We start from the raw sequence: 12,994 nt of genomic DNA on the forward strand, positions 1-12,994 counted from the left end.
ACACACCGAAATGGGTTTTGTTTGAAGTATACTACAAACACTACATCACACGCAAAAAGCAATTAAAAAGGTAGCTTTTCAGAACACCGATCTTCCCTACAAAAACACTACAAGACAGATACTCACACACGCTGAAAGATGGCTTGGCTGAATGGGGGGGATGGTGATGATGATGATGATGTGGAGTAGGAGGAAGAGTAGATTGACAGGTGGAGTAATGAGGAGGGCGAATGTGTGATCAATGGAGAGACAGAGGCAGATGAGAGGTGAGAGGATGAGACAGGATGTTGTTATTCCATAATGACCTCCAGACCGGTGATCAATGACACACACAACTCATGGTATAAGCTGGTATTGAACTACTGTAACATGTTTTGCACAGAATGACATGATGAAAGTGTAATGGGTTTTAAATGAGTATGAGTGAGTGAAGGGTTGATATTATTCATATGTATAGTCTGCAATTATCCTTTATATACAGTATATGATCACATATTTATATCATATCATATATGATATAATTCATTTATTTACTTATATCAGTTTGTATACATATCTCTTCATATTCTTTATATACAGTGTTATAAAAAGTACAATATTTGCCTCCAAAATGTTAGTACCTCTGAGTTGTACTAAAAGTACAGGACTTGAGTAAACATAAAATTTAGGGTCTATTTTAGTATAAGGCTTCACACCATGTTTAAATTACAATTATGGGTGCTATTATCCATCATGGTCTTATCTGTATAAGTCAAAGCTGCATAGTGTTTATAGCTTTATTTTTAGATCTTATTTTTGTCTCGTCTTGTTTTTATTTATCACTAAATCACTTTTTTTCTCTGTGGCTCAGGAGGTAGAGTGGTCATCCACTAATCGAAAGGTTTGTCCTTTGAGTGGAGAAGCGTCCTTGGGCAAGATACCAAATTCCTCCCAGTGTCTCTCTATCAGTGTTTGAGTGTGCATATGAATGGTAAGTGCTCCTGATGAGCAGGTGGCACCTTGCAGGCAGCTTATGCCACCAGTGTGTGTAAGTGAGTGTAAATGGGTCAGTGATGACTTGTGCTGTAGAGCACTGTGAGTGGTCTGCTGTAACAGGTGAATTTCCATGGTGTGGGATCAAAAAAGCTTATCTTATCGTTTATACATTTCATAGCACATATCGAAGGACTTTTGTCATAAAGAAGAATAGAGTTTGATCTTCATTGGCCAAACTTTGTCTTCAAGAGCTCACCATCAGCGAAGTGGTCCGAGTGCCAGAAGCCACAAATATTAAACTCCAGGAGAAACCTTGAGAAGAAGAGAGGAGAGGAGAGTGGACAGAGATAGGGAGTCAAATTAGGCGGCTAGACCAAAGCAGATTGCAAGCAGATTGCACGCAGCTTCCAAAAACTGGGCCAGGACCCAAAGTTGTGTCAAGGGAATATTAAAATGGGTCCCTAAGTTATTCAGCAGTAATTGGTGTTTTTGGATTTTTTCCTTAACTGGATGACCAGCCTATTCTTTTTAATGAAGCTGCTTGATGGAACATGTGATTTTAGAAATTTAAATTGTTAATAAAAAGACGTCCCTTTCAAAACCTCTAATTGCGTATTAACTTTCTTAAGAAGCATGTTGGGGAGTAACTAGTTACAAGCAACTACTTTTAAAATAAATATAAAAAAATATGTAATGAAATCACAATTACTAATCAAATTATTTGTGATTACAAAGGCAAAACATAGGAATATATAATTTTTTTGTAGAATTTAACAGTAGTTCTGTTGATAAGCATGTGATCACCATGCAGGAATGCCTTCTTTTCCCATATTTTTAGACAACACAGGTCAGTCGCACAGTCAAGTATGCGCTCAAATTTTAAGTGCTGTTTTGATTGGTTCTTGTTTAAATTTGCCCCACCTCTCGTCTGCCAATCAAATTGATGTGCATTGCTCACATTGATTTTCTTGACATTTATAAGATGTAATTTAAGTCTATATTTTGTTGGTGCTCGTCCTGAGGCTACATATTTATGCTTCGTTAAGCTTTATTGCCCAGTTTAAATCACTTCAGAAACGTTAGAAAATTAATCAGAACACAATCAAATGTAATAATTTACACAACTTTGAGGAAGTTATTAAAATAGTTACATTACTTATAGCATTTTTAGCATGGTAACTAAAAATCTGTAACCGATTACATTTCAAAAATAACATTCCCATCACTGCTTATGGATATGAAGGTGTTGTCATAAGCCAGTTAGCTTAGTTTAACATGAAGCCTGGAAACTGAGGGAAACAGCTCTATTCAGCCAGGCTCCGTTCTACGGGAAGAAAATCCACCTACTGGCATCTTTAAAGCTAATTTACATGTTATGCCTTGTTTGTATAATCCATAAAAAATCATGTAAACACTGTAGAAAGAAATTTTGCAGTTTCACGAGGGGTTCCATATGTGCTATTTCTATTTGTTTAAAAGATTTTGTTCCCCTTTCATGTAGTCATTTTGCTAAGCTTACTGACTGTTGGCAGTAGCTTCATATTTACCATACAGACAAGAGAATTTGTCCTCCTATCTAACTCTTATCAAAAAAGCAAATGAACACGTTGATGTTAAAATATAATGATTTTGTGTGAAAAACTTTCCACTGCTTTTACACATAAACTGTGAGTGTACTGTATGTGATACATTACAATAAAAATGAACAAAAATCTCCATTATTTTTTAACATTTTGACATGCTGTTTGCCCCAACAGCAACACTTACAGCAGAAAGTTGGAGAGAAACCACTTGAGGGCTGCAGCCAATCCATAGAACGGCTGAAAACATAGACGGACAGATCAATTACAGTTACTGCAAAATTGATTGGACCATCATGTTTATAATATTGAATACAGAGTGAGCAGACTGTACATACACTGAGAAGTGGACGGGCGCTGCTGACAGAGTGCGAGTTCATCTTACACATGGCCTGGTAGTCGAACAAGGACACCCTGAGGAGACACACACACACACAAAAGCACATGGTGCTGCTCTTCAGGCAGTATTCACTGGCTTACATCGATTCCTTGACCTCCTAGAGACTATTACACACAGTGTCGCACAGCTGAGTTTAACCTTTGTAGAAACCCTGATCCCTAACTTAATTTAGAAAAAAAGAAACCTGAGAGGAAATGATCTCCCTAGGATTATTTCCCTTTCTAAACAGGTGATTAAGCTAATGTTTTGACTCTGCTACACTGTGTGTATTTGGTCCTTTAGCAGGTAGAAGCACAAGAACACACAAATACACACAAATCTGCAGATGCGTGAATATACAGAGCACAAACATACACACACACACACCGTCAGTGAAGTTCATGCATGCTCAGAACCGGTTATGTAATATCTTGTGTCAAATGAAGCATGACGAAATCTTTTAGCCGTTTAAAAATAGCACATCACTCATGAGATTTCAAACATAAAAGACGGGCAAAAAGTAAGAGGGAGAAAAATCCGGAGCAGTCAAAGAAGCTCAAAGGGAAAAGCAGGGCTATCTACACCGCAAATACAAACATGGGGCGAATTAGTAACCTTCTGCACGTCGAAAATAAAGCACAGGGCTGAAGCTCTAACATTACATATCAACAAAAACAAAGCTTTTAAGTCTCTATAATGGCGGCAAAGCTTGCCCTCCAGGCTGTGGGTTCATGCATTCTAATGCACGGCTTAGGTGTATGAGAACCAAAGGAAAACACTTGCAAGGCAACATCTTGGTTAAGACAAGACTCAACAGCAACAACTTGTGTTTCTAATACAGCATGCAAGCGAATTCAAGAGACAAATTCAAATGCATGGTGCTGTGAGCATGAGACACTGAGATGCACAATATGGCACTTAACACTGCAATGTGGGGGCGGCTTCATGCCTTAGAGATTTAGAGAAGTTTAAATAAGGTCTAACATGCAGGAGCTCTTCCAGGCCCTGTCAAGACTCAGTAGGACACACAACTATCCTGTCGACCAGCCTGGAAATGACAGCAAGACGTTACCTTTTGAACATGCCCATTCTGATTAGTGTGGTCATCACCGATCCGTCAACCACGCCGAAGAATCGTCCCGCCTATCAGAAAAGACAAAGACACTTTCACCTCAATTGGAAATGTACTATCAATTATTTCTCGATGTTTTATTGTGTGTTGGTTTAAAAGCAATGTGGCTCATCACACATGACTTTGTTGTAGTGTCTTTTTAAAGGAACAGTTTGTCATTTTGGGAAATATCCTCATTCACTTTTTTTGCAGAGAGTTAAATAAGAAGATCGACAACACTTTCATGTTTGTAGGGTAAATACAGACACAAAACTGACATTGAAGATTTAGCTGCATTGAAAGCCGACTGTCTCCTCATGTCTCGGCCAAAAAGTCGCACTTGAACACAATGCAAAGTCTATAGTCGGCGGCCAAAAAGCTTGTACATCGTGCACCTGCATGAAAGAAAATACCTCTTTGCCGATAAACAAACCATTGTTATGATTAAGCAGCATTTTTGAACACCGCTCTTGCTAAGATTGGTGCTTTTAATCAAGAATATGTCTGATAAAGAGGCTGACTGTCGGTGTGATGTGTCAGGGCCTTTAACTTAGCATAAAGAAATAGGGGGAAACAGCTAGCCTGGCCAAAGGTATCAAATCTGCTTAGTAACACGTCTAGATCTCATTTTTTAACACGTTATATCTCGTTTGTTTAATCCTTTTCTTATTAGATTGGATTAGCGCTTCTTCCTGATCCAGAACTTTACGTGAATGTATAAAAAAAAAACGAAAAAGAGCACAAAAACTCACCATCACTGCTACAGTTAAATTTCAGTGCATTTTGCTGCTTTACTTATATTTTGTGGTGTTGCATAATTCTATGCTGGGAATTGTTGTCCCTCGCGCCTCTGTAGTGCTGTGCTACTTATACAGTTGTTGTGATTCAAAAGCACTGACTCATTTTATTGTGTACGCTTATCATTGATAGTTGCTGTGGGAAAAGGCTGAGAATTGAAAATCTGAATATGTAAAAATATTATGACTCCCTCTTATCACTGCTTCTGGGTAAAAGACATGCATCTTAAAATATTTTTTAAGTTTTATATTGGCACAAAGGTCATGAAAGTCAATTAATGCTTTAACAACAAAATAAACTTATGTAAGGCGATGGAAAATGCAACAATATTAGCTAGTTGGACCTCACTCAGTTGGATGCAGTGTCCAGGCCACGGACAGGATGTCAGCACTGCTGGTTATCAGTGATTCATAGACTGAGAGGACAGACTTCTCACTGAGTCACCAGGGAAATGTAAGAGATTTTGAGATCTATAAATGTATTTTTAAATAATACAACAGAATTTTTTCGGATTCCAGGTGTGCTTCTTTTCTTGTTCGGTAATGGATGAATTAACAGGAGTAAGAGCTCTGTAATAATCAAGTCAAAGACTAGAAAGTCTAGAAAGCACATTTTCTCTGTGTCTGTACGTGTGAGTGTGTGTGAACTTACGTCATTGCGCTGTTTAGAAATTAGGACAAAGCCATTATTGTCAATCACGTAGCAGGCGATATCCTGAGATGAGAGACAGAGGCAGAGAGAGCAATTACTTATGCAAGGAAAGATCTGTGTCAGATACCACTGACTAAGATAATAATAAGCACAGTAATTCATATAATTCAAACCATGAGTTATGAGATGACTCAAGATTAAAGCTATAAGAGTCTGTTTTTTTACTTTTGTGGCAACATATAGTAGCAAAATATGATCATTTTTTAACTTTTTTCAGACTAGCTTGGGAATTTACATTCACTACATATCAGATAAACGACAAGATATACTCACAAAGCTGTCACACCGAAGAGGACAAGTCCCCTCTACATTCGAGCACTGGAGGACAGAGGAAAGAAAATGTCTGTAATGAGTTTCTTTAACAAGCAGAGAAAACACAGGTGATTGGAGATGTGATGCTCATGTTAATATATGAGTTTAGAAGGGCATGTTTGTGTATGTGAGGAAATGACTGGAACACATGCACTGCTGGTGTTTGTCTGCTGAGGTGTCATGCTTTAATATGTGCCAGTGTAGACAAATCCATGTGTACGTGTGAGTGTGAAAAAAAAACGTGTCTGTGTTGGTGAGAAGGTGTTAATTTCGTGTCTACCTGTGATGAGCTCCTGCAAGTGTGTGCATGTCTCACATCTTTAAAGTCTGTGACTGTGCGTGTATGTGTGTGTAATCTGCTTAAACTGGAGTGTGAAGATGACTTCACAGAGCTCAGCAGGTGCTGAAGATGTTAAATTTGGGTCTGTAGAAAAAGGAGAGTGAGGAGGGGAGACTGTGCATACTCACATCTGTGTCATTCGGCTGAGAGGACATGAAAAGAGGAACATAGAGATAAAAAGAGAGAATGAAGAAGAGAGAGACACATTACTTCAGTTAATGATGTGTAAGTCAATGTACTGACTGTTGAAAAAGCCATACGCCTTTTCAGAGCACATTTTTCAGGAAAGGGCAAAAGACTGCCGATGTTTCTCTTTATTATTTTTTTGGTAAATTTCATTAACAGGTTTTCAAGTAGGCCTGAAGAAATGCAGCAAATCGATGAAATGAAAAATGCAAAACCTGCATTTTAATAACAGGATTTATTTATTTTATATGAGCCAGTCTGTAAATCTAACCTCCTAACATTTTCCTTCATCAGTGGAAGGGCCATGAGTCAAAATGTCAATAGCTCTCCTCATGACTTTATGGTCCCATCTTATGTCTAGAGTATGTGTGGATTGATGTCTATGGACAATATGTCTTTGGTGTCATGATCAGGCTATACAGAGCGTGTCGAAGTGTGAATGAGACAATCTATCATCCTTTTCAATCCCATTAGAGCAAAGTGTCAGTCTTTCTCTCTGCTTCCCATCGCTGCCTCCTGAAATAAACTACGATTCTGTGAGTGCACTGACAGAAAGGATGATCCTTCCCCACATGCTGGTGGCTTGAGGAGTACAATTTGTAGGAAAATATATCATCTGTTTCTGCTTATAACGCTAATATAAGTCAAACAAATCGATCTTAAGACCTGCTAGTGAAACCAGTTGGTAAAATTGACATTTTTTCCCCTGTAACTTTGGGCAGGAATTGGGCAAAAACAAGTCAATTTTGTCGTGATTGGTGGCACTATGGGCTTCTTGAAATACAAAATGTTTTATTTTACCGGGTGTATTCATTTGCTCACCAAATTTGCTCATTAGAAAATTTGTGCGCACAATTGCTACTTTGGTCTAAAGAAGTGTAGAAAAGGTTCATCCTCAGGGGAGCATGGATATGCACAGTGAATTGTAGGGGACAAATCCTTCTTATATTGTGATGTTTCCTGTGTATAAACAGGATTTTACTCTGAGCTCTTTCCCTATGAGGGCCAAAACTAACACTTAAAGGTGCGCCATGGGTCAAAAGCAAACTCGTGTTGTATTGCATTGTATTGTTAAGATGCTAAATAGTATTAGGATCCCAAGCTGACTGACTTCCTGCGTAAAGTAACTCTGCAGCCCCATGCTCATATTATAATAAATGATTAAGAATCAAGGATCCTACATATATAGGGCATTTTAATTGCAAAATAAAAAATAAAACGGCATAAATATAATTATGTACTTTTTCATTGATTGACTGTCTTTACCTTCCGCAATCTCGCTGCTAATGAATCAAAATCATAACTGCCAATTTTCTCATCTTATCTAACAGCTTTAATGTGTGTTTATCTCCTCCATAAGCAAGTATTCTCTGACTAATCCAGCCTCTCTACCTCTAACATCACAGCCAGCTTTCTAAATGTGGGCAGCATGTAAGAGGCTGCTCCCACAGATCCTGTGATGGTAAATGTGTCTCGTCTGGGCGCTCCAGGAGGAAGCAAGGTGACGGTGAGAGCATCAATTATCACTCTCGCTCCCTGAATCGAACTGTTTTTTCACCCTGACTGCACGCGTAAACACTTGAACTGAGAGTAAGTAACACTCTACAGCAATAAATCCATTCAATATTGTGCTATGCTTTGCTTTAACACATATACTGTATTTCAAAGAAAATTTTCTGTCTGACGATAGAACATTTTTATACATCCATAAAATCGGTCTACGAACAAAGATCAATGTAAAATTGAAAATGTTGCAGTGCCGAGAGGTCACAAACAGTATGCAAGTAACAAAAACGGCATTACAGAGAGAGGAAAAATCTTCTGATTTATTTCTCATTACTATCACCTCACAGCCGCTCACAGCATCTCCACTCACTGTCAGACAAAATATAGCAGCAACAGACTGTGAGAGATGTACGGGTACTTACACTGTTGGATTCGCGCTGTATATTTTAATGTTAATGTGTCTTTTACAATTTTAACTAGGGTGGAAACATAATGTGTCAGTAGAGCAGGGCGGTGAGGTACAAATATGCAGTCTTTCTTTTTTAAAATTCCTTTGTAAAGCATTTATAATTGTTTCTTTCTCTTTCACTCGCTCTCTCTAGCACACACACACGCTGAGATAGTCGACAAAGCAGAGTGTGCTGTACAGTGATGTCAGAACATTTTCCCATTAACATTCTGACTGTTTCCTATTAGATGGCAGCTCATGCTTTATTCCTCACTGATTCATAATTCATCAACTAATAACATCTTTATTTTAAGGTCAACCTTATACTGTAGCTCTAAGGTCAGACAGAGTTTCCCTCACTTATGCTTCTTAATGCATGAATGCATCATTACCACTGCATAAACACAACAAATTAAATAAAATATAAGGCCACATAGATGAAGATCCAAAGATTTATAGATATTTCCTTTCTCGTACAAGTACAGCATTTTGGCAGAAGTCTTTTGAGGTAGATGTTGTAGCTGCCACGTGACTGTTCACTTCCTCCTGAATATAGGTACGTCATTTAGGATTTACAGTAGGTACAGTATCCTCACCCTCACCGGAGCTTAACACTTTAAATAGACCACAGAGAAGATTTCACACACAAACATACATGAATGGACACACAGTCAAGACAAGCACACACTGTGAGTGCGCACGCACACATCCCTATGAAATAAAGATGCTTGACAGTGAGTCCATGACAGGAAGATAAGATGATTATGTAAGCAATCTGAGGAGGAGAGGGAGGGCTGAGGTGAGGAGATGAGGGAAGGAGGAGGGAGTAAAGGAGATGAGAGAGGAGGGGAGGACAGAAAGTGTTGAGGGGAAGAAAATGGAAAGGGGGGAATTGGAAGGGAGAGGACAGAAAATTGAGAATTAAGTCAGTAGAAGAGAGAGTTGAGAGTGGAAAGGACTTTCAATACAGCATAAATCTAGTGGCTAACAAGGCTGCTGCAAATGATCTAATGAGTTCTTCAGTGATGAATATGGACATAACAACACACTCATGCGCAGATGGTCATGCATATGGTCCTTGTCAACGTGACATTAACAGACACATACACATATACAGTAGCCTTGTCTTCACACCTCCACAAACACACACACAGAAACACACTCGGGGGCTGCTGAGCCTTGCTGTGGTAGCTATCCATCATTAAATGGCCAGCCAGCAGCCCTAATGCTCTTTTAACTACTGTCATTTACAGCCATGGGAGCAGAAGAGGAGAGCAGTCATCAAACACCTGCTACAGCAAAGGTGTTACGCCAAATTAGGCAAGGTTCTCCCGAGCAAAATGTTTTCTTGAAGGTGTGGAAGAACTCAAAGGATAACATAAGACTAGGGCTGCAACTAACTCTTGTTTTTTTATATTCTCGATAAATCTGTTGATCATTTTCTCGATTAATTGATTAGTTATTTTGTCTATAAAATGTTGTAAATTATATCATCCTAAACACAGAGGATGATATATCCACTGTCCTCCACTCTGTCTTCACGCACCTTGAAAATAAGAACACCTACATCAGAATGCTGTTTGTTGATTTCAGCTCAGAATTTAAAACAATCTCACCCATGAAACTGATTGGAAAACATAACACTCTGGGCTTGAGTACCACACTGCAATAAGGACATTGGACTTCACAGATGGTGAGATTTTGGACATTTTTTCTTTAAAAAATGACTCAAACCAAAACAATGAGTCGATAATGACAATAGTCGGGTATTCATTTAATAGTTGACAACTAATCAATTAATCTGAGACCCTCCACTGAAACAAGTACTAATGAAATTCTCTGAGCAGCACAAAAGTATTCCCCAAAAACAATTCTAATGATGACATTTAATCTTTAAAAATAATACTTTAGGCAGGGTAAGCACTCCTTTAGCGGTTGGTGCAGTGATATGGAAAACACTGCATTACGCTTTGAATTAAACAAAGTTTAAATACTGTAATTACCAACTAATGGAGCAGAAAAAGAGCCTATAATAATCCCTGACTCCTTGTCGTATGGTAATAAATGGTGTCGGCACGGCCTGGTGGTTTAAAGGGATATTCATGAATACAGGACAACGGCCTCGGGCTAAAACCCTGAAGCAGACAGTGTATCATCAATGGCCATGTCTACTATAGAACAAGATACAGAACTGTATTCAAAGGCATTTGGTGTTTGATTAGGGCCTACAATGTAAATGTGAAATTATAGCCTTTGATAATGGCTAAAAGCAAACCTGCAAGCTCACGAGAAAAAAGTTAGAAATCAAAACTGCACTTTAATGTAATCCTCTCATTCAACATGAAAAATAAACTATTAAAAGTTGACGTGAGAGCAGTTTAGCAAGAATTAAATGTTTGAAAGGAGGTGTATGTCAATTTTTGCGACTGATCACTTCAGGAGATACAACAGGAGTCATTATTTCAGGGTGTGGAGGAGGTAGTTGATAGTACCATTAGTCAGTAACTGAAGTAAAAGCACGATTGTGTTTGTTTGTATTCCACAAGCATTCCTAAATATAACTGCTGTAACCATAAATGCATCAAACTTTCTCATTAGTGCCGGCATAGTACGGCAATCAACTTGTTTTATAGTGGACATTAAAAAGTACAAAGAAAATAATATAAATCTGAAATGGAAAAAACTGAAGCAGTAATGCAATAATCACAGGGTTTAATTAAGACTTTTGTAAGCCGAAAGTTGTAAATAGCTGACAACTTAGCAAGAAGTCAACAAGAAGTTATATCAATTATCCGTTTGTCAGTGTCACAATTCTTTATTTTAAAAATATGAAGGATTCGCTCAGTGGAAGGTCTTTCTTTGTACTCCGTTTATTAATTATTGGAGAGATTCACAAAAATCTGCATGAACTGTTATGGTGGAGAACTCTTAAATTGAGTGTGTACCTGTGCAGCGATGGCCAGGAATCTGGACTCAATCAGCTCCAGAGTCATCTGGACACCGATGGCTGCAGAGACAGACAAAGAAAGACAGAGAGAAGTGAATTAAGCACTGTCAAATTAACTTAAAAATGGGTATAGAAACATACAGATAGTGGAAGGGAAACACCTCTGCGAGACCAATGCTTGGGCTCTGAACCCCAAAGTGCCTCTCTATCCATTGCAAACATTATTAGCACATGTCAAAAGTGTCATGGCAACAACATGGAAGCAGGAGGAAAACAATGTACACCACCTGTGGTCACACAGCTGGATCTCTCCAGTATTATTATCGTTTTTTTTTTATTGCTACTCTTTGTATGGCTTCTCAGTTCTGGGAACTGTAAGGTTTGTATGTTTTCAAGATGCATAGTCGACTGATTTCTTTTTATACACATTAGATTTAAATAAAAGTATATATTATATGTGTTAGTGAAAATTTAATTACGGGTTAATTTATTTTATTATCTCAAGCTACAGAAAGGCTGAAAGATAATTTATCGCATGAAAACAACCTCATTACATCCATAAAAGTGGTCCTAGACATGGCTGCACACTGTAGTGTGGGTTTGGGAGTTTAAAAGCAAACCATAAGAACTTTTTTTGAACTTTTGCTTGAATGTTTTCCCTCATGATCTTACATGAATATTTATAATCTGGCTAATTGCAAACAGTAGTCAACTTGAAGCAGATGTGTTACTCTCCACGAGCCAACCAAAAATAATTCTTGTTGGCATAAGAAACTATCCACAATGGTAGTTGTTTCAATTGTATAATCAAGTATACAGTCTGATGCATGATCAATAATGGATAATGAAAGAATTAATTGTGATCTTGAGATAACAGCGTTAAATATAGTATTTGCAAGCAAGGCTGTTCTCGACTTCCATATCTTACTTTGACATGTTAGGAGCGCCAACTTTTTTGTATATGTACTTTTTCAAAATTCCACTTACTAGCTTTTTCCAGAGCTTTCACCCAAATCACACCGACTTCATCAGAAAATGGTCATGGAAATGGATCTTTTTCCAGCTCAGCGGCTGTTCATGTACAAATAAATAGAGCTTTTGTTTTTCATGCAGTTTTTGGTAAAACTGTCCAAATTCCAAGGTCAAGGATGACCTTAAATGGTAAAAAAAAATACATGGGATACAGTTGAAAACTCTGGAAAAATAACATTCCTAATGTTACAATCACTTCTGTCTGATATGAAGACTGTGCAGCTGTACTGTGTGTATGTAGTGTGAAACTAGTAGAACTAGTAGAAATATATACATAGTATTAGTTACAGCACTGCTGTGATAATATGTGCAGTTTAAGTACTGATTCCTTTCGAAGTAATGGTTGTAACAGCCATAGTAGGCTGTAAATGGAGAGGGAAAGTTTAATTCCAGCAGTTTAGAAGAAAGAACATTAATGAGCCGATTAACGTCCCGGGGTGAGAGACTATCTCTCTCTCTTGGCTCTCAGGTTGGAGGAGTAGAAGAGGACCTGCTGTACAGATCAGCTCTGCCTTCAGAACTCAACTTATGAAAATCCTTTTACAGTAACTGGCCTTCTGAGCCTCAGCACCGCTGTGTGAACCGACTATTCTTAGACAGTGTGTGTCTGTGCACGCGTATGTGTGCGTCCGACCTCTGCCTACAACATAGCACTCCCAGTCACAAAAC

At 38.2% G+C, this 12,994-nt stretch overlaps 1 protein-coding gene across 1 annotated transcript in view; it reads right to left on the bottom strand.

The window, feature by feature from the left end:
- The window catches only part of cacna2d4a (calcium channel, voltage-dependent, alpha 2/delta subunit 4a), an 89,558-nt gene that overhangs the window by 4,391 nt on the left and 72,173 nt on the right, over positions 1-12,994 (bottom strand). Inside the window, exons 28-36 of the mRNA XM_073480956.1 lie at positions 11,292-11,353; positions 6,335-6,349; positions 5,828-5,872; positions 5,495-5,557; positions 4,007-4,077; positions 2,894-2,969; positions 2,743-2,795; positions 1,232-1,287; positions 127-147 (exon numbers count right to left, since the gene is read on the bottom strand). Coding sequence (XP_073337057.1) covers positions 127-147; positions 1,232-1,287; positions 2,743-2,795; positions 2,894-2,969; positions 4,007-4,077; positions 5,495-5,557; positions 5,828-5,872; positions 6,335-6,349; positions 11,292-11,353 — 462 coding nt within the window. The remainder of the gene's footprint in view (positions 1-126; positions 148-1,231; positions 1,288-2,742; positions 2,796-2,893; positions 2,970-4,006; positions 4,078-5,494; positions 5,558-5,827; positions 5,873-6,334; positions 6,350-11,291; positions 11,354-12,994) is intronic.

This window comes from Pagrus major, chromosome 14 (assembly GCF_040436345.1).
Source record: "Pagrus major chromosome 14, Pma_NU_1.0".
Taxonomy (NCBI): domain Eukaryota; kingdom Metazoa; phylum Chordata; class Actinopteri; order Spariformes; family Sparidae; genus Pagrus; species Pagrus major.